The sequence below is a fragment of the Podarcis pityusensis genome, assembly GCF_964106645.2.
Source record: "Podarcis pityusensis genome assembly, chromosome: 1".
NCBI classification, from domain to species: domain Eukaryota; kingdom Metazoa; phylum Chordata; class Lepidosauria; order Squamata; family Lacertidae; genus Podarcis; species Podarcis pityusensis.
In genome coordinates this window covers 60,863,950-60,891,761 of record NC_138028.1, presented here as the reverse complement: position 1 = coordinate 60,891,761, position 27,812 = coordinate 60,863,950, and the positions used below count along the sequence as shown (strand labels likewise).

The following is a 27,812-nucleotide window of genomic DNA, read 5'->3' as shown; positions in this document are numbered from 1 at the left end:
ACAGTGGATAAATACATACCCACAATGAATTTCTTAAATTGCACTGCAGTCTTAGGTGAATTATAATAAATTGCATTCTGACAAAACACAAAGGACTCAATTAGAAAATTTCGGTCTTTTCCAAATTAGAGAAAATGTACATACTTGAAACGAAGAAAAGCCTTTATTGTGTGATCAGGTTGAGACAAATTGAGAACATATCAGTTTGAATAAATAGCCCTTTGCCACTATACAAAGACAGTTCACAAAAGCATGAAAGGGTTTTAATACCCACTATTGGATCTGTACTGAAAATGCAATTATATAAAGCTTTCAGATGTCTTTGTAGCTCCAGGGAGACCTTTGGCAAATCACTGTTTATTTTTTCACAGACCATTTGTTAAAATTGTGCCAGGTCAGTCTACACTTGTTCTACTCTCCATATGAAACTCATTCTTTTATAGATATGAGAATCTAGAGATTTCTTTATTGCCTACCAAAGACAATCTAGCGAATTCATATAACAGATGCAACAGGGAAATGAAGGTTAGAAGCAATTCACTGTAGCACAAAAGCACACCAAAATACACTTGAATGATGAGCTATAAAATTAATCTCTAAAGACAGATGTAGTTCTTCAAAAATGAAAAGTCAGTAGTAAAAAAATATTTAGGAATAAAAATAGACTGCATGTACATGAAAGTTCTGATACAACAGAAACACACACACACACACACACACGTGTATATATTTATATATCATACTTTAAGTATGCCCCTTGTGAAAAGTTCTGAAGAAAGCTTAGTTACCAAGGGTCAAGGAGTAAAAGTCATAATATAAATTGGTAACTGTTAGAAAGCAGTAGGCAGGAATAAAGAAGCAAACTTTTGCAGTGGATTATGTCTCTCAAATTTATTCTCATAAATCCTGAATACACATTGCAGAGAGGTTGGTCAGATCAGGAAGGGGCTGGGAGGGAATTCAGAGGAGCTGCTTGTTGATGACCCTGGAGAGGCCAAGTGGGTTGGGATGGACTGTGTTTGGACCTCGGGGCAGGGAGAGCAAAGTTACAGATGAGGAGTTCTATCCCAGAGACGGTCTCAGTGCTATCACCTCCCAGCATTCCTCTTCAACCCCTCCTACATCACCCGGTTACACTGCACCAGCCTCACTGGCTTAAGAAAAGTAGGGAAGGCAATACACAATTTCAGCTTTACAGTATATGCAATCCCCAGAACATAATCCCTGTGCAAGTTGTGAGTCATCTGTACATATCTGTAATCCTGAATCGATCCAAGGTTGGAATATATCCAATTCTGCTGCGCACCTTAATCCTCATCCCTTGAAGACACATTTTTTTATGTTTATTTTTTTGTTCCATACCAAGCTCCTATTTATTCTCTAAGACCTTGCCCTATGAATTGTATATATTCACAACATGACGAATTCTGGAATAATCACTCACATATTGTTTTTTGTATTGACCATATTTTCAGGTGAAAAGAGAGGCAGCCCTTTAAAATGCTAATTTTATTTCAGAAACAGTGCCTTTCACTGCCCCAAAACAAAAGAAATAAAACTTAAAAGTTCTCCATGCCTTCCTAAGACAATTGTTAGGAGTTATCTTCTCAGGTACTGGCAAGAACAAGGTTTTCTCAAATTCTAGGGGAAATACATATTATTTTTCTTCCTAATCTTCCAACAAACCACCTGCAGATATTAGTTTAAAACACTAATGCCCTCCTAAGACTTCTCATTACTGCTTTTTACTTTTATGTCTAAAGCTATTGTATTTGTTTCCTATTGTTCAATTCTTCTTTAAGAATTAAGCAAATATTAACTCTCAACAATTAACAAGCAAAATTATTCCCTTAATGGCTATTCAAACAAAATCTTAGGTCAGTTTTACAGTACATGCAAATAAATAATCACATGACATATACTCCATGTGCCAACCACCTCCATCACAAATGCAAAAAGGCTTCTGTACCCCACACCAGGACTTGGTACCCGATAACATATTCCTCTGCTCCTGTTCTCTACTGGAGGGTGGGATGAGAAACAGCAGCAGAAACTGACTCAGTCCAAGCACTCTCTTCCCCATCTTCCCTGACAGTAAATTTAGCATTTACGAAGAAGAGAAATAACCTGTGTATATACTGCAGAACCATGTAATGAGGTTTCACCACTATAGAAAAGTCTAAACAATTAGATTTTAAATTCTTACCTTTTTCTATAAACATAGGAAAACTTTCCCCCCGCTCTCAGAAAACATTTCTTCAACTTTCAAGGATGTATTTTCCCTCAAGGAATAAATCTATTGCCTTCATACAACATGAAGAATATTTCATTGCTTCCAAATGAACACCATTAGATATTAATAAAGTCTCATGGTGTTACTGCGATCATATTAAGAGCTTACCTGTACATGAGAAATCATCAACGCGGATATATCCTGGGACACAATCACAGCGATATGATCCAGGCAGGTTAACACACACTGTGTTGGCATGACAATAATGCATCTTAGCAGCACACTCATCAATATCTGAGGGGGAAAAAACACCCCATGAGATTGCAATCAGCTGCACAGTTGCACATCTTCAGCAATACAACACTGAAATATGAAAGAACTATATAAAAATATCCAACATATAACCACAAAAAGCAGAACATTTACAATTCTGCCATTAACTTTGTGGGCATTCCTCCTGACCACCACTCCTAAAAGTAATTACTCATCAATTGGAGTATTCCAAAATTGTGAAGCGTTAAAGAGAAAGGTTAAATTAGTCAATTACAAATTAGACATGCATTCTTTCAGCACATTGATTTCAATAAAAGGCCTGTGAACTTATTTCCTCAAGAAGTTGATATTTAACTTCACCTTTTATAAGGTTGGCCTACTTTGGAGGACAGCCTTGGGGACAAGTATCCTGAGTTAGTACAATTAGTACTTTTTATGTTTCTGCAAACTACTTCTCCATTTTTAATGAATAATCCCTTTCAGAACATGATTGGAGGAAATGTAACTCAAGTGTGCTGGGGAAACCCTTTCTCACTATGGCCCTAGCTCTATTCTGTCAGAGGAGAGATTACTTTCTGTATCATAGAGGTGGCCTCTTGCTAGATCCATCCAGTCAAGCTGTGAAAGCATTGTGACCCAAGACACTTATGAAGGCAGATGGTGCTGTCTTGATACACCTGGTTATATGCGTAGGTAGAATAGAGACACCAAAACAATGCAGCTAGAACCCAAGCCAGCTCTCTAATCAAGCTTCAAAACTTGCAAACTGCTTCCTCCTTCAGTTCCTTTTGACACACAGTAGATTCAGACAAAACTATCAAAGAGCTTCTGTCCCAGTTCCAATCTGGGTGGATGCACATGATTCACATGCTAGATACTCATCACTCCCCATTAAGCACTTACCTATTCACCATTATTTATCAGACAATACAAAATCCCAGAAAGCTTTATGGTACACAATAAAACAGCCTGCCTGTAACAGTACAGTTACATCAAAATATGAGACAACCATTAAGAATCCTCATCAGACAAAATGTTGTCTGGATTGATTCTTATATCAGCAGAAGGACTCTAGGAAAAAATCCAAGGGGAGTTTTACTTATCCCTCTTATCAGTCATAAGCCCTACGTCTCATTCCAAATATAATAGGTTTTGCAGCAAACAGAATACAAAGTCTCCCTTTTCTTAATAATATGCACACATGACCTCATTCAAATTACTGAAGAAGATAAAGTTGCCAAAGTTGGGAGTAGGTATGATATAGTCTAAAAATGCAGAGCATTGTTACAATTATGCAGAAAATTCTATTATTCACAGGTGTTTTTCTTCTTCTCTTGGATCCCTTTCCCATAGGTGCCTTAAAGCATATTGTGGGTAGACCAGCTCCTACTATTCTCCTTTGATCTGCTCACCCCATCAGGGACAAAACTGTTATGTGCAAGGTGCACCATCTGCCTCCGTTTTATTTCAGCTACACTTGGGGCAGGTTTGGACAGGTGGCGATGAAGCTTAAGAACCCCTGCATTAGGATTTACCTAAAGGCAATATTTGGGATGCAGATGGCTTTTGCTTTAAAAATGAGTTTATTGTCCAGCTGTGCTTGATCTTCCTGGTACATAAACTGCATTTGCATGAGTCATTTCGGTTTTACATTTCTTATTATTCCAGTATCGGTGTTAAGGAAATACTGTTCTGTTACATACCTTTTTCTAGTTGGTTAGAGTGAATACAGATATCCCTGAAAGTCTGACAGAGTTCATGTGAGTCTGAATAGGTAAAACAAGGACAACAGAACTAGCTTCATTGTTCTTTGTTCTACTACATGTCAGTAGAAATGATGAAAGGGGCTTTGCCTCCATGCTGATGCAATCCTGCATTTGTGTGCTGAGTGCCAAGTAGACCAGCTGTCATGAGCACTACTATCCTAGAGACATCAATACAGTAAGTAGGAAGCTTGAGCAACTAACGAAATCACTTTGTACTGGTCATCAAGCAGCTGTCAACTGACAGGGACTTTTGATCAGTGAGTGGTCTGGACTGAATCTGAAATGATGGCTTGAAGGCAAAAGACGGGATACAAATACCTTGAGCGGTCAAGTCCCCTTGCTTTTGCTATTTCTGAATGATAATCCCCTTGAAAAATGGGGGGACTGTCAAAGCCTGAAAGACAAATGGCAAGGAAAAAGAGTCACTCTCTCTATCAAACCATAGTGCTCTGCAGCCATACGAGGCACACTTGCCTTTAAGTACAGGCTTACACTCCTCTGCTTGCTATCTTTTAAAAAACAATGCAGGCTTTTATTTCATTCCTTTGAAAGGGCTTTGTTTTTAATCATGTATAACACTGAATCATAAATGTAAAGGAAGAGAGATAGGAAATATGTCAGAACTAGTAAGATATCCATCTAAAAATTAACCTGACAAGGTTCCATGTTTGTCTGAAGCTTCAACAATGAATTTGAAAGACATGAGCCATGTCAGTAAAAAGTGGGGAGTGCTGAAAAAACATTGAATGTTACAGATTTAACTAGCATTTTCTTTTAGTAAAAATGGAAAAGTTTCTTAGTTTATTTTTATTGATAAAATAGTCACATACCATTACTCATTAAAAATATTAGTGACGTTTACATTAAACTTTTGATAGCAATAAGGGTAAAAATCTACAGCTTTGAATAGTTTCTGTGTGGCATTGTCTTCCTTTATTTATGTACACCTCTGATTTCAAACGAGGTCCACTGCCATGGGAGCATGTATGACATTCTCTTCTAGCTCCTTGCAGTTGCTGACTCCCATCTCAGGTTCCATGCTTTCCTCCCTACAGGAATGAGACAGGAAGAGCTACAGGTAAATTTACAGGCTGGTTAAAGGTAAAAAATGCTGGTCCATAAAAGTAGCCTTTTGTCAATATGTAGGCTTTTTTACCCACTGGATATTGGTGACATAGACCAGGCTAGCAGCAGGCAGCACCATTCTATCCAAGCCACTGCAGCATCCTGGGATGGGGAAGAGCAAGGCAGATATATCAGTGAAGGGCACACAAACAAGCAGGAGCCCCGGATTGGCTCTGCTGGTGCCACTGCACCAACCTCCCACTTTCCATTCTGGTATGCTGCAATGACTCAGCTGGAAGGTCAGGTGAGTAGCACAACCCCACCATACTGTGGGGCAGAATGAGATGCAGACAAATACAGTGAATGGCTAGTACTAATGGTGGCAACCTGCTAAAGCAATTCTTCCACTGAGCTGCATTGCAGGTGCCCATTCTTTTAAAAAAAATCTGCAGAATCTGAAGCATGGTTACTATAATGCAAGTTCCATTGACCATGGCAAGGAAGTATTGGGCTAAATGGAATACAAAGGTATAAATCAATGTTTCCCAAACATGGGTCTCCAGCTGTTTTAGGACTACAACTCCCATCATCCCTAGCCAGCAGGACCAGTGGTCAGGGGTTATGGGAACAGTTGTGCAAAAACAGTGGTCTAAATCCATTTGCTGCTTGGATCTAAAATTTTTTATTCTTCACACATTCTTCTCCTTCATCATCATGCCCTTTCAATGGTATTTTATCATTGGCTCTTTGGGTGAACCATTTCCAGGTCTGAGAAACAGGTCAGTTATCTGTGTTGGATGGGGTTGCTAGTATGGGTTGAATGTGCTCAAGAATCCCTATCTGTCACTGAATGCCCCACTGGCTTCAGTGGCTAGGAATGCCTGCTTCTGCCTGCTTCAACAGAGGTGACAACTAACATATAAGGTTCCTGTTTGGGATAGTTTAGTTACGACAGTCTGAGCACTGGTAATCTCTACAATGGATTACTGCAGTGCACTTTATATAGAGATTGGCTGGTTTGGAATGGGGTTCACCAACCAAGCATCTGGGTGCCATGATGCCTGGAAAGTCCCTCATCATATAACCCACTTTAAAACAGCTGCATTAGTTGCCAGTTCTTTTCCAAGTCCAGTTCAATGAATTCACAATAGTGTTTAAAGCCCTAAACAACTTAGGCCCCAAATATCTGAAAGACCATCTTCTTCCACCTCAGGTGTTAATATCAGTTCTCGACGTTTATCTTCTGTCTATCAAGATCAGGGCTTCAAGTGTGGTGGCACCAGCCCTCTGGAATGCACTTCCCATGAACATGAGGCAGGCATCTATTTGGGTGCTTGCTTGAAACTGAGCTCTTTAAACAGGCTTTCCAAGAGGGGTGATCCAGCTATGTTGATATATTAATCTGACTCACTGTTTTTTGGTATGTGTTTTTAATAAATTTTGTGAATGTAATTTAATTGTTGATTTTAGGTTGTATAGAATTAGTTTCCAAATAAATAAATAAAAGTATAACTTTTAAAACAAACATCATTTCCTTTCCCCTAAGACTTTCTGCTAGTAAAATAATTTTGCTAAGATATGTTTAGATCAAAGGATGTAAAGTAATGGTTGCTATTTCATTTATCTGTAAAAATACACAAGTTTAAATGTCCAGGATTTTTTAAAAAAAAACTGCAACATTGTAACAGCACTATCCATAAACCACAATGTGGTACACATCACTTTGGCTATAATGGAACTCAAATTGTGATTCATGTGAGTAGATTGCTTGTCGCATTTGAAATATTAGAGCTTGTCTTCTGGTGGTCTTTTGAGGTGATAAAAATACATGATTTATGTCTTTCCCTGCAATGGTGATGTAGTTTGCTTTTCTTATAAAAAATGTTCTACTTATGGTCTTTAAAATGAAACTTGACACAGCATAATGATCCTTCACATATCACTAACTTCCATCTGCATAAGCTAGTTTGCTGTAATGACAAGGAGTCACTGGGGCTAAAGCTTTTCAGGGAGAATCACTGCATCATAGTACATAGCTTAGTATGGCATAGTAGATGACGGCATTCATCTGATGTGGAGGTACTTCATTAATATTTGCATTCTGGCAGCTTTCATTCTCTTGACATTTTGTTCTTTACTGCAACAATAACTGGAAACCAGCCATCCAAAGAGAGCTATATTCCCCATGCATCTGAAATACTATAAGGCCAATTCAAACAACCATGTTTATCACAGGATAACTGAATGAAATGGTTATCATGTCTCTGCTGTCACAGACAGCCTTATCAGCACATCAATGAAAGTATGCTTATCAAGTGTTCAGCTTATCATTTGATAGCTATCACTCACACAAACCTGACCTTCCCATTAAAAAAGGAAGCAGATGTTAACAAAAATAGAAAGACAATACTGGAGCATCAGTATTCAGTGTTGCAAGCTGGCATAGCTAAACTGATCTATTGGGAAGCTCATACTGTCTGTTAATTTCTTTCATCTTGTCAGATATCAATAAAAAGGGCCATTACAGAAGGCAATGAGTGTTGAACACTGCAGGTACCCAAAACAACACCTTTTAGTTCCAGCAGCAGCTAAGTCACTTGAAGTACTAGGTGCTTCAGCCGAAGGCTTCTTCCTTCTTGCCAGTCATCACCTAATGCCCTTCTAAGTATTGAAGTGCCCAGGCAGCACTTCAATAAGCAGAGTGTTGTGCTTTCACAGCCAAACCATGGTCTCTACTTCCCAGTCATGGATGCTTCCCATTTCCCCTTTCAGACTCCTTGACTGTGACATCAGCTCAGTATCAGTTGCTGTATCTGGGATGGCCTTCCTGATTACTGACTGTGGCCATCATCTTCACAATTCTCTACCTTACTGGCTGCCATGGGGCTTGCACAGGGTTTTAAATCACTTGAGGCTTCAGGTCTACCACTCATCACCTGATAGTAGAGCCAAAGCCTGATTTTCCATAGCCAGTGAACAATTGGGAGCACAGTTTAAGGTTCCTGATTACGCATTGACAGCTCTGTCTTTACCTGCCCCACACCAGATGTCACAGGTGTTGGGCAGGTGAGCATGCTTTGAGGAATATCTGATCATTGATGGGCGAAGGATGGCCTGCAGGTTAGTGGTTTCCCACCCCACCCCTGCCCTGGTCCCTTTGTCTCCTAAGACCCACCCAAGTCAGGTAACCAAAGATGCTCTGCAAGGTCTTATACCTCTTTTCTGAAAGGAATTGTACACATACTCTGAAATCCAAGACTCTGCTCAAAGAGGTTAAAGGTAAATAGTTAAGTAAGATTATCTCTCTTATTATATCGAAGTCCATGTGCATGATTCTTTCTTTTCCTAAAGAAACTTTGGATATACTTTGACATTTGAGTTATTTGGTCAGAAAGGACATTTCTCCAGAATTTGTCATTAAAATATTCCCCATGCACTAAGACTGTATAGTCATTATGCTATTGACCACGTTCTAAAGATCCTTCCCAAGCTTCTTTAGGTTTTGTAACTTTGGGAAAGTAAATCTAAATCTCATTCTCCCCCCCCGCCCCCCCAGGGTTAGGTTTGAAGGAAGATCTATGTCAGTAAGGCTTAGAACATCTTCACCCAACTTGCTGAACAGTTTAGGGGTTTTCAGTCATTTCAACCAAACCAGTATAGTACTTTTCAGGGGAACCCTTACAAAATGGGGGTACACCAATAAGGAAAGACTTCCCATAATGATCTGTCACAATGACAAATTGCACAGGAAAGAAAAACAGTTTTCTGAAAGAAAAAGAGTGGCTGCTCTGACAGTTAGAGGACGTCTTCTTGCAACGGACAGGTGGAAGTTCTGCTCTAGCTATAAGGCTGCATAGGAGCTTTATTTCAGGCACTGGGAAACTTCTGTATGTCTAGTACCTCAGTATTGCCTCAAAATGCAATTTCCCTGAGAAAATTAAAATATCCACTTGACTGAGAGAAATCTTACACAAAGCCCAGAAATGACATATTATTGGCAGGATGTAAGACAGAGTCCCAGGGTCTGGGAAAATAGCATGCTTAGAAATTGAGCTAAAACAACCACCAAGAATTACAGAAGCAAAGGGGCAGGGCTTTTAAAGGAAAGAAGACAGAGCAGGCATAAGAGAAGAAGTGGTGTGGCAAAGATTAAGAGAGACTGGAGGTGGGGGGAAATCTCACAATGGTCTTATGGATAAGAAAGATTTCTGTCATCAGAAATATTAAAAAGAATAAACTGTGGAGGTGAAGCAAGTGTAGTCCAGTTCAGCAGAACAAGGAAGCAGGAGGCTGAATTTCATATGTGCGGCACGTTAAGTCAAATGTGAAGTTGAAGCTCTTTGCTTATTCAATATTTATGTATGAACACCTCTTTCTTTAAAAGGCTCTTAGCAATAGACAGAGATACAAAATCAAGTAATTAACATTTGTTGGAATTCAGCTATTTAAAAAATATCAAGAAATAAATATACACTTCACATTCTCAACAGAAAGGAGATTTTCTTAACCCAGAGTGAATAGCTGCAGAATTTTGATAAATGCATTAATGGAAAACATGCCACTTTTACTTAAACTAGGATACTTGATAATATATTCATAAGGCATCTGACAGTCTGAAACAAATTATTTTTCAAACACATTTAGAATTTGCATATATGATAATGCTGTTTAGTAAACAGAGTGTGTAAACAATATGAAAACCTTAGAACAGGGTATTTAAGAAGAGCAGTTTCTGCCTTATGGCAGAATCTCACTCTGACTCATAAATTCTACATCAACAAGGGATGTGGTTGCTTCTCACTTTGGCTGCCCTTCCTGCTTTCCCAAATCCTTTGCCACAAACATCACCCACTTGCCCTTTCCTGCTCCCACTGCCACTGGTCCCTCCTACAAACATGACAAGCCTCGGATCATTGCAGCAGACAGTGGGGGAGAAGAAGAAGGAGCAGAACTTAAGCCAAAGTGACATTGTCTGCCCTGCAGCTGCAACGACACCCAAAGCCCAGAATAAGAGCTTCAGAAGCAATCTTAGTAAACTGGTAACATACCTGAATAAGAGTGGTTTTAGTAACAGACCAAGTGATATTGGCTGAGGAAATGCCCTGAGGCTGCTCTCAACAACAGTCTCCTTACAGAAAAGTTAGCTTTGTCAAACCCAATGGAGACTCGGGTCATCAAGCCTGAGCTTCCATAGCTGCTGCCCACCATGAACCACCATTGGCAGAACTAGCAGCAACACCAGCAGATATGTTCTATGCTTACCATAATACTTTATTCTCTTGCTAATTACAGTGTTTTAAATGTGCATTTTATATTTTACTTCCCTTTTTTAGTCAACTTTGCTGCATTAAATGTAGATTCTGTAGTTGACCTCCTTTGTAATGCCTTTTTTTGAAATCTTGAAGGTAATATTTTAGTTTCCTGTTAATTATGTTATTTTTAATATATACTTTATCTTTTACTGTCTTCAGTAATGTTTTATTCTGGGTTGTTTTATTTGATGCTTTAACGTGGGTTGAGATTTTAGGTTTTTTTCCTTAAAAATATAAATCAGTATAGAAATGAAATTAATGATGAGAATAATAATAACTCACTAGGTCCAATGACTAACATCTGGCATGTTCGTTATATGGCTTTTGGCATATGTTGGCTTCTGACATTTGAGATGTATATTCTTAAGACCCACCTTATTATGTGACTATAAATTGTTTTGAACTGTTTGTAATATTGTGTTTTAATTGATATAACCAACCCTGGGGCCTTAGGGTGAAGGGCAGAGAATTAACAACCACAACAAGTGGTTTTCCATTGATACAGGCAAATATCCTCAAACTTTCCTTTTTATCCAATTTCATCTAGTTTATATTCTGCTGGTGAAAATATTGGCAGCTGGATGTACAAACTTTTGCAGCTTAGGAGAGTTGGAGAAAAGTAGCAGAGCGTACATTGTAAGATGTATCAAAGCATGGTTGTCTGTCACCACTGCAGTACTCACAATGGGATATGAATTCTGATACACAATCTTATCCACAAGTAGTGAACATAAGAAGTACCCTGCTGGAACAAGCCGAAGGACCATCTATTCCAGCACTCTGTTCTCACAGTGGCCACCAGATGTCCACAGGAAGTCTGCAAGCCAGACCCAAGTACAACTACTCAACCATAACTACGTATAACTAAGTTTGTTATTGGTATGAGCTTTCATGTGCATGCACACTTCTTCAGATACACTGAAACAGAAGTCACCAGACCGTTATATATAGTGAGAGGGTGTGGAGGGGTATTACTCAGAAGGGTGGTGGGAATGGGTGATTGGCTGATAGCTGTGGTAAACCTGTTGACGACTGTTAATAACTGCAATTGGTCTTACAGGAAAAAGCAAGGGGTGAGATGGCTAAAAATAGCTTTATCGTGTATAATGAGTTAAGAATCCAATAGTTACTCTGTCAGTTGAAGAACACTTCAATCTCCCAGGACATTCTATACAAGATCTCAAAGTAGATGTCTTATTACAAAAAAAAATTCAGAAATAGACAGGAAAGAGAAGTTGCTGAATTGCAACTTATTACTAAACTTAAAACCATGGAGAGACCTTGTCTGAATAGAGACATTGGATTCTTATCTCATTACAGGTAGGTAGCTGTGTTGGTCTGCCATAGTTGAAACAAAATTAAAAAATGAGCTTTCGTGTGCATTTGGTGAAGAAGTGTGCATGGACACGAAAGCTCATACCAATAACAAACTTAGTTGGTCTCTAAGGTGCTAGTGGAAGGAATTATCTTATCTCATTATACATGATAAAGCTATTTTTAGCCCTCTCACCCCTTGCTTTTTCCTGTAAGACCAACTGCAGTCGTTAACAGTTGTCAACAGGTTTACCACAGCTATCAGCCAATCACCCATTCCCACCACCCTTCTGAGTAATACCCCTCCACACCCTCTCACTATATATAACGGTCTGGTGACTTCTGTTTCAGTGTATCTGAAGAAGTATGCATGCCCACGAAAGCTCATACCAATAACAAACTTAGTTGGTCTCTAAGGTGCTACTGGAAGGAATTTTTTAATTTTATTTCAACTACGGCAGACCAACACGGCTACCTACCTGTACATAAAACTAGAGCTGGATGGGGCAGCACATGCACTAAATCTACTATGCAACATAAAGAAGGGGGGGAAATTAGTCTGAAGGCTTGCAGTTGTCAGGACAGTATGTATGGCACGTGCTTCAATATCCAGCTTGGTCTTCTCTGCCCTCCTCAAATTGAGCATGGGCTCACACCTCTGCAATGTAGCAGACATGACAGAAACTGTGTCACAAGCAGCAATATTGCTCTTGCAAAATATAGAGTTTCATACATTAGGCACCCAAGGAACACTGTAGCATCCAAGAGGGGGTGTATAAATATAGAACGTAAATAAATTATAACACATGTATATTGTATAACATATGCAACATTGCTTTTTCTGATAGATTGTGGTGAAAGCCAACATCTACCTGTACAGACACTATTCACAAAAAGAGTAGTGATTCATTGTCTTTTCTAAGGTATCAGAGTATGAGAAGGCAACACTGAAAAATCCAGGGAAATAAAGTGGCTGTATTAGGTTTCATATATTTCTAACATACTCTTTGAAAGTCTAGTATGCTTGATGCTTGTAACCATACTGAAACGCCAGCTGTTGTTTTTCCCTCTTCTTATTGAATTATTTATTTTGCTTCTATATGTCAGGAACTCCAAGGTATTGCTATGCAATAGTCTGGGGAACTCAAGAGGAGCCACTGATAGAAATTTGGACCACAGACACCTAGGCTCAAATTCCTGCTGAGCCTAAGTTACCATCCCTTAGCCAAATTTACCTTGCATGATTGTTGTGAGGATATAATGGCAAAAGCTCACATTAGTTGTCTTAAGCTCCTTAGAGGAAGGTTAGCATGCAGGTGTCATAAGCTCTACTTCTCCAAGGCAACAATTCAATTAAATAATTATAAAACCACAAGTCATATTGATCTCCAGTGCTATGAACCTAATTAGGTTTATATGGAAATGCATTGGCCAATCTAATCTCATTTTCCTAAGGCCTTGCACAGAAAAATGTTTAGCTCCTCTTCTCCAAAACACTTCTACAGTATTCAGAACTGAAGTAGCTTCAGTAGTATCACAGTTACAGATTCTGCAGTGACACAATTAGATGTGTCTGCTGTCCATGATACTCAAAGGCAGAGACCCTTTAATACATTTCTCTATTGCTTCTTCCTTGAAAGCCTTGAATTAGCTACATATTCTCACCTTTATTTTTGATAAGATATAAGAATAAAAAAAGCAAGCAAAATATGCACACTCCAAATACCTATATGCATACTGAACATAAACAGTAAGGACACATTGAAAGATGGTCTCTGTAGAATTCCCTTATAAGTTTATTCAAGTCCAATCTTGTGTAGTTCTCTGAAATGTTTTAATACATTTCTGTTTGGGCTGGCTTTTAAATCATGCTTAGTAAGTTTATTTTAGCTTTAATTAAAAAAAAAAAAAAGGTAAAGGACCCCTGGACAGTTAAGTCCAGTAAAAGGCAACTATGGGGTTGCTGCGCTCATCTTGCTTTCAGGCCAAGGGAGCAGACGTTTGTCCCCAGACAGCTTTCCGGGTCATGTGGCCAGCATGATTAAACCGCTTCTGGCACAACAGAACACCGTGACTGAAACCAGAGCGCATGGAAACACTGTTTACCTTCCTGCCGCAGCGGTACCTATTTACTTGCACTGGCATGTTTTCAAACTGCTAGGTTCTCAGGAACTGGGACAAAGCAACAGGAGCACACCCCAGGGGATTCAAACCAGCAACCTTCTGATAGGCAAGCCCAAGAGGCTCTGTGGTTTAGACCACAGCGCCACCCGTGTCCCTATAGCTTTAATTATATACAGTATAATAGTTGGATATTTTACTTTGTTGGGGAGTTTTTTTTATTGTTTTTAAACTACTTGCTCATCCCAAACCCTAGGAATAGCAACAAAAATAAATTGATAACTCTATAATGCCTTTCAGATAGATTTCAAGGGATACCTTATTTTAACTTTTTTTGTTCACCTATCTTCTTAAGATACCCCGTAATACACATTAAAATAATTATAGCAATTTCCATGCTTGCTATGGAATTTTTTTCTTTACTAATGGATCAGAAGGAACAATGGAGTATTGTATTCAAAATGAATTATTTGTTCCTAACATAGCTATAGTCAAGAGCAATTATGCTAAAGTACTTATTTCTATCAGCATTTATCAAAACAACACTCACTCTACTGCTTTATTTTTATGTCTAATATTTGTACCCTGCCTTTGGCCCCCTTACTTCCTCTATATTGACTAACTTGCTCTTTCAAATCCACACAGACAGAATTTCCAAATGATAAATTTGTTGCTGTATAATTGATGTTGAATCCCTATGTCCTAAGCAATCTTTTCTGATAGCATTCTGAAAGACTTGGCCTCTGAAAAATTAAATGAAGATGAAGCCTGCAGTTTGCTTACCTTTCCAAATAAAAGGGCATCCATTGTCCCCAAACAATCACGGCAATTGCATTCCATGGCTATTTCTAATGCATACATATACATGAAAATGAACAAGTGGTATGGTGCATTAGAACCCATCTTTATTGACAGAGAAGCCATTGCATTCTCTGCTCTCCAGTTCCCAGCTGGCTCAGAGCTGGTGAAAGGTAGAATAAGTGTGTGGGCATTCTTTGCCCCTGTGCATGTGCCTGTGTTGGGTAGTTGAAGTTCCAATAACCTGGCAGACAAGCTTCTGCTCCTCTGCCAGAAAAAGGGGGGGGGGACAAGCCTCTGTGCCTCCACCATCAACCTCTGATTCAGAGCCTGAAAGAAGAGGAAGAAGCTTTTGTTCTCTTTTTGGATCCAGCAAGCACAGAACTTATTCAAGCCACAAGCTCCCATTCATTTTCAAGGCTTGTGGGTGGGGGGTGGAGAGATAATCTCTCCCTTTCTACAGCTCTAGTGTTGGAAGGAAGCCCAGGCTCACCTCACTCATTAGAATCTGGTTAACCTCACTGGAATTGGAGGTGGAGCTAGAAAAGAAGTTTGATCAAGTTTCTGAGGTTGGAAGTTATAAAGGTGCAGGGGCTGGAACACAGGTTTGACTAAGCAAGAGCAAAACCCCAACCTCCTAGTATTCATACCAGATCTGGTGAACATGGAGGCCTTATATACAGTTTGAAGGAGCTCACATTGCATATGCCTCTTCTGTTCTGTGTCTGAAAAAGGCTCTATGCAATTAACATTCAAAGGTGCTGCACAGATCACCAGACTAGGTCACAGATTCAGAATCTTCCTGGCTCAAGCTCGATTCTTTTAATACTCGCTTCGTTCTCTGCAATGCTCTGTTTGAGTGTATATTATGAGAATGCATGGAGATGCAGAAATATTCTAATTAGAAAAAATACAGAACTTGTATACAAGTTGTTAGAGGTATGAATCAAGTGGTATGGTGCATTATAGCAATTATTCATGCAAAATGAATACTTCACCACTACTCAAGCATAAAATAAAATTACACCTCTATTTCTAGTGGCAACTCTAGCCTCATCAATAGCTGTGTTTGATTAATGCTCCTGTTTTCATCAACTAAGGGAGTGGGGACAATTCAAATAGCCTTGCCCTATAATCTTCTGTAAAGAGCACAAAGCACCAACCGTCTGTAGCAACACAGCCTTTACACATACAGCTGCTCTCACACAAATCAGGATTGTGAGGAACCTACACATGTGCAGCTGTGCATATGATCACATTCTTTTTCACAGACTAGTAGGCAGAGCTACCTGGTGCATCCGTACTCCCTGGTGATAACAAACACAAATAAATTAATACCCAAATATATATGATAACAGTTGTGTGTTAAGGTTCCCAAACTGCCCTTGAAATAATTCACAATAGACACAGAATTATGGTTTAAGGTTTTTGGCATAATGTTGGCCACAACTTGATTGATGACTGCATGTGAGTGGTTGCTTAGGCATTGGTTCCCAATGAGCTGCACCTGACCTTGGCAGGGCAGAACTGATGCCTGGACTCTGGCAGACATCAGTAAGGGAAAACAATCTGGGGAAAGTCTGAGCTGGACACCAGTCTCTAACCTCACCCCAAATGCTCCCAGGAGCTCTGGTGTGGCCCTAGCCCCTTGACAGGGGCTCGGACAAGAGCAAAGCAAGCCCCTGGATTCCTTTAATGAAATACCCTGGCAACAGCAACTTGGAGGGGCAGGCACAGCCAACCACATCCCCTCCACCAACCAATTGAACCAATGCCTAACCGCCAACCTTACAAAGTTGTGACAATTTGCTATGCAGTAGGCAAAACCCAAAAGGCACCAGCCAACCAGCCTATGGCAAATTCCTACCAGGCCCCTGCTCCAAAGCGGACAACCCCATAACAGGCATAGCAAGGTCAATAAGCACCCTAAATATAGGGAGGGCGGGTGATCCTGTGCACGCAGGGAAAAGAGGAAGCTCAATGACACGTGCAGGGATATAAATAGCCCCTTGGCTGCCAATCACAAGCTCCCTGAGCCAAATTCCTTCCCCAGCAACTGAGGGGCGACCAATTGGGAGTTGAGGCCATCCAATCGTACCCGCCCCAGCAACAGCAGAGCAGTTTGGGTGACCTCATCGCAACACGTGCTCTCCATGATGGAGGACACGATTTACCAGCAGAGCCATTTTGCTTCTCAAATCACAGAGCTGAATTCCTTAGGCATAACCAGAAGTGAGCTAAACTAGAAGAGCTATGAAACTCAAGGGGAATAGCAAACACTTTGCCATCCAACATATGATCATAAAAGCCTCCCTTTCCCTACCCCTATTCATCCTCCAAATTCAGTAAGTAATAATAATTGCTTTGCTTTTGGCTACGAACTGAACCAGCAATTTCATTCTTTTCTCTTCAATAACATTGTTAGAAATTTGTTCTAGTAAAGCATGATACTGGGCACCCTCAGCTGTGTTGCATTTTCCATTCACTGAAATATAATTTTGCTTCTCTAACTAGCTGGAAGCATAAATCTACTTTAGGACTGCTGTATGTTGCAGCAGCAAACAGCGGGCCCTTGAATTTAGTTGACCACATCTTTTCTACAATACCTGGAGGGCATTCACATTCCTGAAAACAAGCATAAACAGATTCTTCAAAACAAGCATGAACACCACCAGCCAATCACAACTCCTGGATAGCATGTTTACCATCTGTTTTCAGACATCTGAGTATCCGTCAAACAATGCAGGAAAGCTGTGGTCAGCCTGTATTAAAAAATACAGGGACTATTCATTGCAGTAGACTTGGTTTTGTTAATCATACTGACTGGTACTAGTATTTTTTATTTTATTTTTGAAAGACAATGACATACTGCCAATTGGATGCTGCAGTGCCCAGCTAGAAGCATGGAAAACCAGCCTGTGTAGGAAGTTATTTAATGTCACACTAGGACAGTAAAATTTAGTTGAAACGCATAAAACACAAACATGCAAAATTATTCCAAACTTCAGAATACAGATTATCAAGCCTAAAGACACAATGTATCCTGACACTAAAACCTGACACATTTAGCTCTTCATACCAGTAACTCTCTAAAACAGTTCAATCAAAAACTAAGCTTCTAGGTCTCAAAATCAATTGAAAACTAACTTTTCAGAATTAAAATCCACTTGAATTAAGTCCCTATAACATTCATGTGTATCCTTCCCATTCTCCTGACACTTCACAAATCCTTCAGCGCTCTTTCATTTCATTGTTTCATTTCCTTTTGCTACATTCCTCCTGCCCTGTGATGTTTTCGGTAACAAGAATATTTAAAAGGCCAGAAACGCTGGGTACCTAGGTTGTTCGAAGCAGTACACAAACCCAGGACTAACACAAAAATTTATATACCAGTAGTATATAAAATCCAAGAGTTTCAAGGTAAGCCCAACATAGAAGATGTTACAGTAGTCCAATAGTGGAGTCTGTGTTGCATGAATCATGGTGACCAGAACATCCAAACTGAAGTCTCCCATTACTGCATTTCCTCCTTTGATGTCTTCTTGATTTCATTCTCTATCTCAGCTTTATTTGCATAAATATGTCTGAAGTTTTCTTAAAGTATACCTTATGTGCAAAGCAGTTATTTACTTCTTTATTAAAATATTTCTATCCTGGCAATCTGCCCAGAATAGCATTCAAGGTGGGTCAGAAAATGTGTAACAATGCAATCCTAAACATGTCTACTCAGAAGAAAACCCTACTGAATTCAATGGGGTTCACTCCCAGGTAAGTGGTGTTGCAGCTTAACTATAGTAAAAAATAGTTATAATCAATATAAGCAATAGCAATAATCAATGTAAGAGATGGGGTTTAGAAATGAAACGCAAAACATTGGCAGTAATAAACAGAAGACCAGTGAAAGAACAAGGGTTTTTCGCTGCCACCTAGGACAAACAAGATGACATGGCACCTACATATAAGCAACTAGGGATTCCTTTCCAGGGCATAAAATTCCAGTTATTGTGTCATCTCACACATGTAAAGAGATAATCTAATCTTTCCTGTTTTGTTTGATTGGGTAAGGACTGGACTAGAGGTTTATGGCTTTCAAATAAATTGAAACCATTACATTTTTTAATCCCTTCAGCATCTACATACTGTTAGCTTTCAACCTCTTCTAAATCAATTCCTCATCCCCTTCGTAATGTGAAGGCTTTTCTCCGAGTACCTTTCAATAAATTAATTTTCAATCTTCTGATTGCATGATATGCTTTTGTCTGCAATGTGCTCTGAGCTCAGCATTAAATAACAATTTATAAAAAATATATACCAATGTGAAAGTGTTTCCAAATCTGACCTTTAAAATGTAACAAATGACAAAAATTAACAACACAATTTTGCAGTATATACACCAACTTCAGAAGAACTGTACAAAATAAATCCAAACAGCATAGAGATATTGCAGTCAGATGTTCAGGAGCACTGTGAAGTGCACATGGTAGCATGTAATCTCTTAATCAAAGGAAAGCTGATTTGAATTTCTCATAATTAAAGTTATGTAATGTGTAATTTCCGACCACCTGCAATTCTGGGTCATAAAAACCTTTTGCTGTTTTAGAATGAGGTTAAAAGCATTCTACAATGTGCTAATGTCATAAAATTACTTTAAAGTCAGTATTAGCATCAACTTGAGAGAAACGCATTTTTCAACAAAGGAAAAAGGGGGGAAACTACTTTTGCTATAGGAAGGGAAATGAAGTTCACAAACTGAGCCTGAATTGCATAAAGAAAAAGGAAGCATCCTATAAAACAGTGGAGGCTTGTTTAGTGGGGATAATTGTAGTGTGATGCCAGTATTGCTGACAAGTGGCAAACCAAGGGAGAGGCAGCTCCATGCCCTCACCAGAGTGCAGCTTGGGAATGTCAGCTGTGTCCAGTAGGGCCATGCTGACACCACCTTGCCATTCAATAGCAACATGCCTACTCAGAACTGCACCAGCTTCACAGGCTGCTAAGTAACGCCTATTCATAAAGGCGTGAAGTGCTCCTTCATTTTGGTTGTTGCTCAGCAGCAACAGGCAACACATAGTACCACTGCTGACAAATATGCTGTAGTGAAATTTGTTTTAAAGTAATAATTAAGTTTCTCAGCCTTCAATCCTTGCCAATTCAAGCCCATCCCAAATGAAAATTCCCCAGGGTACTTTTATTTACGTAAATAATTTATATCTTTCCCATGGGTAGGATGCCTTAGATCTGCCTTTTACATGTATAGATGTGCACATTCTCATTCTGTTTTGGTTTCATACAGGCGGTAATCTTCATAGTGTTTTTAAGTCGCTTTTGCTTCCTTTTTGTAAAAAATAAAACAAAAAAATGACTATCGTAGGTAACAAATTGTAGTAGTGGTAGTAAGGTAAAGGTAAAGGGACCCCTGACCATTAGGTCCAGTCGTGACCGACTCTGGGGTTGCAGCGCTCATCTCGCTTTATTGGCCGAGGGAGCCGGCGTACATCTCCCAGGTTATGGCCAGCATGACTAAGCCGCTTCTGGCGAACCAGAGCAGCGCACGGAAATGCCATTTACCTTCCCGCTGGAGCAGTACCTATTTATTTACTTGCACTTTGACGTGCTTTCAAACTGCTAGGTTGGCAGGAGCAGGGACTGAGCAACGGGAGCTCACTCCGTCGCAGGGATTCGAACTGCCGACCTTCTGATCGGCAAGTCCTAGGCTCTGTGGTTTAACCCACAGCGCCACCCACGTCCCTTAGTAGTGGTAGTAGTAGTTATTATTTCACAATTTAGCATTGTGACTTCAGCCTTCTATGCACAAATACCAGGCAGTAAATGTAAATTGATTTAATTGGGTTGAGTAGACAGGTATAAAATTGTACTATCAGACACTGATCCATCAGTGTGACAGGCACCTTACTGGTTGTTCTTCTGCACTGCACTCAAGAGTGTGATAAAATTATGGCGCCCTCACACAATGACAGCTAGCTCTATCTTTCTGTTCCATCTGAACCAGGAGAGGCAGCTGAGGTGTGAGACTGGTGCATGGAGGTGGAGATGTTAGGATTTTTATGCACCTGATGCTGCTGGTGTGATTAATATAAACCACATGAGATGTGTGAGAAGAGTGTGGGAACGGAAGATTGTCTAATTTCTTCCGTCTGAGCATGTTATTGTAACTGTACTTTCACTTTTGTCTGCCAGAGCTTGGAGAACACAGACGTGATTATGGATTGTCTGTATAGAATCTAAATAAAATGTAGTTTAGATCTACGGATTTTTCTTTCTTCTTGCTGTGTGATGCTAGAAGACTTGTGTGCACTTTTCAGATGAAAAGTGTCACGGAGAGGCACTCTGGAAATGAAGGAACATGCCATTCCAGAGACGTGCCTACCGGGAGACGCTCAGAGGTGTCGGGGGGGCGCCATTTCCCCTAGAGTGTTTTTCCAACAGGGGATGGGCTGGATATGGGCCAATTAACTGAAGGTGAATCCTGAAAAGACAGTGATGTTGTAGACACCAAGTTCTCAGGTCTGTTCTCAGCCTGCCATGGACAGGGTTTCACTCTCCTGGAAGGAGTAAGTTTGCAGCTTGAAGGTACTATTCAACACTGGCACTGGAGGCTCAGGTGGCCTTGGTGACTACGAGTGCCTTTTCAACAGCTATGGCCCTAGGTAGCTCACCAGATTAGGTCACAGATTCAGATTCTTCCTGGCTCAAGGCTCAGATCCTCTTGAAACTTGCTTTGTTTTCTGCAATGCTTTGTTTACACTTCAGTGTAGTTCACAAGAATGCATTGGGATGCAGAAATATGCCAAGAGAAAAAATACACAGAACTTGTTTACAAGTTGCTAGAGGTATGAAATTTGCCACTATGGCTATTGTTAACTTTCTTTTGAAAAATTCAAATCAGGTCAGTAAATGAATAAAACGAAGTCACCTCAAAAGCTTTGCTTAATTCTGAATGAATTATTAGTAGCTAATAAGTGGAGCACATTTCACTGACAAATATTAAAACCTAAAATTACTAATGAACCATTTTATTTTTTTTGTTTTTAAGAAAGAGACAAGACCTTAAATATACAGTGATAGAAGGATATTTTGTTTTTTGGGGCAACCCAAGTAAAATGTTTTATTCTGTGCTGAATGAATTTCCCTTAAGAGTCACCTCATTACAGCCTTGAAACAAATTCTTTCCCTTCCCTTTCCACACCCCTAAGGCACCTATTTCTTTAGTGGTGGTTTTTTTTAAAGCTCTTTTGTTTTGTTTTTATTCTGAAAGGAAAATAACTTCCCTTTTTTCCATATGAATCCATTCAGTAGCTTATGTTGTCTCTGTATGCATGTGCACGACTGCAATGTAACAACATAACTTAAACCTGTCGTTTTAAAAAAATCTTCTGTCCATATGAATGAATAGAAATTGCTCATGCATTCCATTCTATATTGAAAGCTCCAAATGCCTCAAAGGCATAAACAAAGATATTGCACAATAGGTTGCTGTTGTAAGGAATGTGTCCAAGACTGAGGATAGCTCTGTTAAAACAACAGAGTGTCCTTGATGGCTGAGCTTCCACATGACAATCTAAATGCTTAAAAAAAGCCGTATCAGTCTTCCATCAGCTTCAACAGTGATAGGCCCTGTTATGCAACATTTGAGATATTAGGGACTTTTCTCCTCAACAAATATAACTGAGGAACATTCTGGAGCTTAACATCTGGTCATTATAAAATATAAATAGCAGCATTTCTATTACACCTAGCGAAAGTCCTTCAGTTTAAATAGTATTTCCGAATCCTGTCAATACATTCCTTTGATAATTTAAAGTGCTAACGAGTCCTAGTAACCTAACTGACAGAGTCATGTGGTCTGATAAACAAATTAGAAGAAATCTTAAATATACTTCCCTGCACAACAGTGACAACTTCCATGTTACAGGAACTAACATAATTACATTCTCTTGATAATGGAGGTGCTGTCACTTCTAATAGCTGCTGCTTCTTTAAGAGTTAGCACCAGCCAATGTGTCCTGAAGAAGCAAATTCACATGTCATGTCAACACATTGCAGTGCTTCCAGATGAGACAAGTGGCATTAGCAGAAGACAGCCCTGAAAGTAGTGATGGAAAGATGCCTTGATAAGTCGTGATTTCAGAGGCTTCAGAGAATGTTGCTGCAAAACGAATACAAACTCATAGTGATTTTTGTAAAACTTACACTTGCACATTCAGATGCCATGCAAATAAATAGCAATCATAACAAAGTATATCACAGAATACTTTGTAATATTCCCATAGTACTTGCTCATTCCAATAGTATCCCTTGTGTACTGGTCAGCAATGGCATTTTACAGAAAGGAAACTGAAGCTGAGAGATACTGAGTACCAATATACCAGTAAGTCATATGCCTGTAAGAAAATCTGAACTCAGGACAAAATTCAACATACTGAATTGCAGTGTCTTCTGGAGGCCTAAAGGAGATGTTGTAAGTAACTGACACTACAACCCCACACAATGTTTACTCAACAGTAAGCAACTGATCCAAACAGATTCCAACCCATTATCAGTCTTACACAGATACTCATACCTTGGACTATGGTGGATACCCTGATGAAGATGCTGACCCTGTGAAAAAGGTCAACCATGGGAAGCTGTGAAAAAAGCATCCCCTATCATTCTTCAATGCTGTGGAAGGCAGTGGTGCTCCAGCCACTACTACCAAAATGCAGGATAGTGATAATACTACATATTGGCTATTTATACACATCGGTGTAGCCAAGGGGGGTCCAGGGAGGCAGCTGCCTCCCCACAATCAATAAAAATTAATACAAATTAATACAAATCTGAAGTTCTCCCCCTTAATAAAAGCCTGCCCCCTGATAAAAGCCACTCCCCCCCCCCACAAAAATCCCGGCTACACCCATGTTTATACATGTTATTCAATTTCTCTTGTTTTATTCTTTGGCTGCTAAAGACTACATTAAAAAATTGTCTGTAATGATGTACAACCGTGGATATTCACCTTTAAACTGAGAAAATATAAAACAAATAAATCCCTTCTCTAATGACTTGATGCTGTAACAGATGTACAATAATGGATTTTTTTTCCTGCTAGAAACTCTGCACTTTGTATCAGTTTATGAGCTGCAGTTTAACAGAAAGGTGAAAGGCAAGGGGATACAAATGTGAAAATGACTGATATGAAAAAAAGATATTATTTATCTTCCAAATGCTCAGATTAAAAGGCTATTATTTTTATTACTCAAAATTATTCCAAAGCAAACACGCAAACAATTAAATTTGATACATCACATTCAAACAGTGACAGCTTCTGAGAAGAAGTTATCAATAGAAATTCTATCCGTAGAATTTTAATAGGAATGTTTCAATCTTACATGCATTCCTCAAGCAAAACTTGCTTAAAATCTAATTCTCAAAAGTAAAAGGCAATATAAGATAAACCCACATTATTAAGCAAATGTACTTGCTTTGAGGATACGGATTCAGCCCCTTTTTTGCATATAGATTAATGCCACTAAGACCTTTCTCACAAGGGCTACTACTTGAAAGCAATTTGTTTTCTTGGAGGGTAAGGCTATCAACAGCTACCAGTCACAATAACTATGTTCTACCCTCTACTGTCAGAAGCATGCCTCTGAAGACCAGTTGCTGGGATTCAGAAGTGGACAAAATATTGTACTCGGGTCCTGCTTGCAGGCTTCCCACATCTGATTGGCCAGTATAAGAACAGGATGCTGGACCAGATGGGTCATTGACCTGATCCAGCAGGCTCATCTTACGTTCTGAGGTGCACTTACATCACAATTATTTCAAAATATCTTACATATTAAGGCTGTAACCTTATGTCTAAAAAAAGGGTAAAGGACACCTGACAGTTAAGTCCAGTCTTGAATGACTCTGGGGTTGTGGCACTCATCTCGCTTTACTGGCCAAGGGAGCCAACGTTTGTCCGAAGACAGTTTTTCCGGGTAATATGGCCAGAATGACTAAGCTGCTTCTGGCAAAACCAGAGCAGTGCACAGAAATGGCATTTACCTTCCCACTGGAGTGGTACCTATTTATCTACTTGCACTTTTTTGACGTGCTTTCGAACTGCTAGGTTGGCAGGAGCTGGGACCAAACAACGGGAGCTCACCCCGTCACGGGGATTTGAACTGCCAACCTTCCAATCGGCAAGCCCAAGGCTCAGTGGTTTACACCACAGCGCCACCCGTGTCCTTAGGCCTTATGCCTAAAAGGTAAAGGGACCCCTGACCATTAGGTCCAGTCGTGAACGACTCTGGGGTTGCGGCGCTCATCTCGCTCTATAGGCCGAGGGAGCCGGCATCTGTCTGCAGATTCCAGGTCATGTGGCCAGCATGACTAAGCCGTTTCTGGCGAACCAGAGCAGTGCACGGAAACGCCGTTTACCTTCCCACCGGAGCGGTACCTATTTATCTACTTGCACTTTGACGTGCTTTCGAACTGCTAGGTTGGCAGGAGCAGGGACCGAGCAATGGGAGCTCACCCCACTGCGGGGATTCGAACCGCCAACCTTCTGATCGGCAAGTCCTAGGCTCTGTGGTTTAACCCACAGCACCACCCGCGTCCCAGGCCTTATGCCTACTTACCTGCAAACATACCACCACTGAAGACAGTGAACCTTAACTTCTCACTGAGCTGTAAAAATCAAATCATGCAAGTCACTAAAGGGGTGGGGAAGAACATGTATCTGATCCTTCTGTTGTTATCAATTGCATGTACTTTAAAGATGGAAGCCTTAATATATACATGTTTGTGCATCCTTCCTGACATATTTTTTGTGCATTTTATACATGGCATCTGTACTTGGACACAAAACAGTTTGAAGAACTGGCCTTTTAAGATGTGTGTGAAAGAAGATACTGTCATTCAATTTCAAGTACTTTCAGGATACTGAAAAAGAGCTACTGCCTTACTACTTTATTATTCAACATTGCTCAAATTTTTAAGCTACCTTTATTTATACAACTGCTAACACAGATCTATCATCTCACCATTTTTAAGTGCCCCTTTTTATCACAGTGAAGAACTTACTAGGGTTGCCATATTTTTTGAGGAAACCTAACCCCCCAAAAGTGATTTTAAGCTTTTTGAGCTGTTTCCGCTGCTTTTTCCATTGCATTGCCATACAGGTTTCCCCTGACATTTTGCCGCTTCAGCAAATTTTCCCCCAATGCCATTTTTACACCCCAAAACCAGGACAAGTCAGGAATTTTCCTGATGTATGGTAAGCCTAGAACTTATGATTTGTCAGTAATGAAATTCAGTCTTATCTCTGTGTGCCCCCTTTACAAGGAATACTTTACCATCACAAATAGTCAGGCATCACAGCTCAAAACCAAACTGATTTGACAATGGCAACAAGTAAGTGCTGACTCAAAGCAAACTATTGTGGTGGGTCCACAGCTTGATTGGAGAAGGAGCTTTTTAGTGCTGTTCAGGACTTGTAGCGTGGTGGGAAAATGAAAGAGTGTATTGTTATGTGTGTTCCAATTCCCCATGCAATTAGAAATAGCAGGGTGCAATGCTTACCTGGCTTTCTTTTGCTTTGGAAGTTGGTCTCAGGAAACTTATGACACTTTGCAATATTTGTGTTTATTTACAAATATACAGCTAAGAATAGGTGAAGGTACAGCTTTAGACACTGATACCAACAGATGTCCCAGAATCCGGTGTCCCACCATTAGATCTCCAGGGTAATAGCCAATACTCCCAAAATGTTGTTAGCTTTTTCCAGATGCCTAAAATCCAGTATTCTGGAATCTAGACTGCTTCTAAATATCTAGACTGCCTCTAAATCTGTCAGTCCATTGTCCTTTTCACACAGAGATTCCTTCCTCACATTGCCTCCATGGGTATTATTGGGTAATTGTTATTGTTTTTATTTTATATATTATTATCTTTTCTGTGAACCACCCTGAGACCTCCGGGTATAGGGTGGTATATAAAAAAATGAATGAATGAATGATTAAATAAAAAGGGAAAAGAGCCATCATTGCTTCAGATTCTTCCTCAGGCATTGTTAAAGCCAACATCCCAGTCTTCAGAATGAAGAGAATTGCCAGGCTAAACTTATCCAACCAGTTTGACCCACTTTATCTGTCCTCCTTTTACAATCACTGAATCCAACCAATTCTGTTTCTCTTACCTACCGGAATCAGGTAGGTGTCTGGAAGCAGTAACAAACTAGATTGTGGGTTGTTGGTTCTTGGATCTGGGAACTGAGCAGATACCTATTCTGGATGGGGTTGCACTCCTCTAGAAGGAACACTTGGATCTGGCCGAAGTACAGGTAGATAGATTTGAGGTATTGCTTGGTCCAGTATTGATACTGGTGATTCAGGTGGCCTCAATGGCTCAGAGTGCCTATTTCTAGCTCTGGCTGGTTAAAACTATGGCCATTCCTGGATCATGACAGACTAGCTACTGCAATCTATGCTTATGTAACCTTCTGGTTAGATTATTGTAACTTGTTCTACACAGGGCATGAAGGCTGTTCAGATGCTGCAGCTAGTGCATAATGCAGCTCTGAGGACATCAGGAGATCCTGTTTGGTGAGCATATTTACACCAATCTAGAAGAACTTGAATTGGCTTTCTGTATCCTACTGAGCCAAATTTAAAGTGTTATAAATCCCTAGACTACTTGGGAGTCCAGTTATCTAAAGGAATGTCTCTCCTTTATCAGTCTCTCTACCAGCCTCTCCTGTATCCCTGTGTGTAAATACAGCTTTTCTCAAAAAGTGAAGTCACTTAGGTACAAAATTTGTTATTATTATTTATTAGATTTGTATACCACCCTTCACCCAAAGATCACAGGGCAGCTCACAACAACAAAAACACAAAATGAGAACACAAAATACATAATAAAACAAAAACAAAACAATAACCCCTC

General features: G+C 39.8%; 1 protein-coding gene across 4 annotated transcripts in view; it reads right to left on the bottom strand.

The window, feature by feature from the left end:
- NELL1 (neural EGFL like 1) overlaps positions 1-27,812 on the bottom strand; it is a 391,785-nt gene that overhangs the window by 175,362 nt on the left and 188,611 nt on the right. For 3 of the 4 annotated variants that reach the window (XM_080983235.1, XM_080983238.1, XM_080983237.1), the window contains exon 13: positions 2,402-2,527. The exons of the other annotated variant lie outside the window; for it this stretch is intronic. In XM_080983235.1, coding sequence (XP_080839361.1) covers positions 2,402-2,527 — 126 coding nt within the window. The remainder of the gene's footprint in view (positions 1-2,401; positions 2,528-27,812) is intronic. 4 annotated transcript variants of the gene reach the window in all.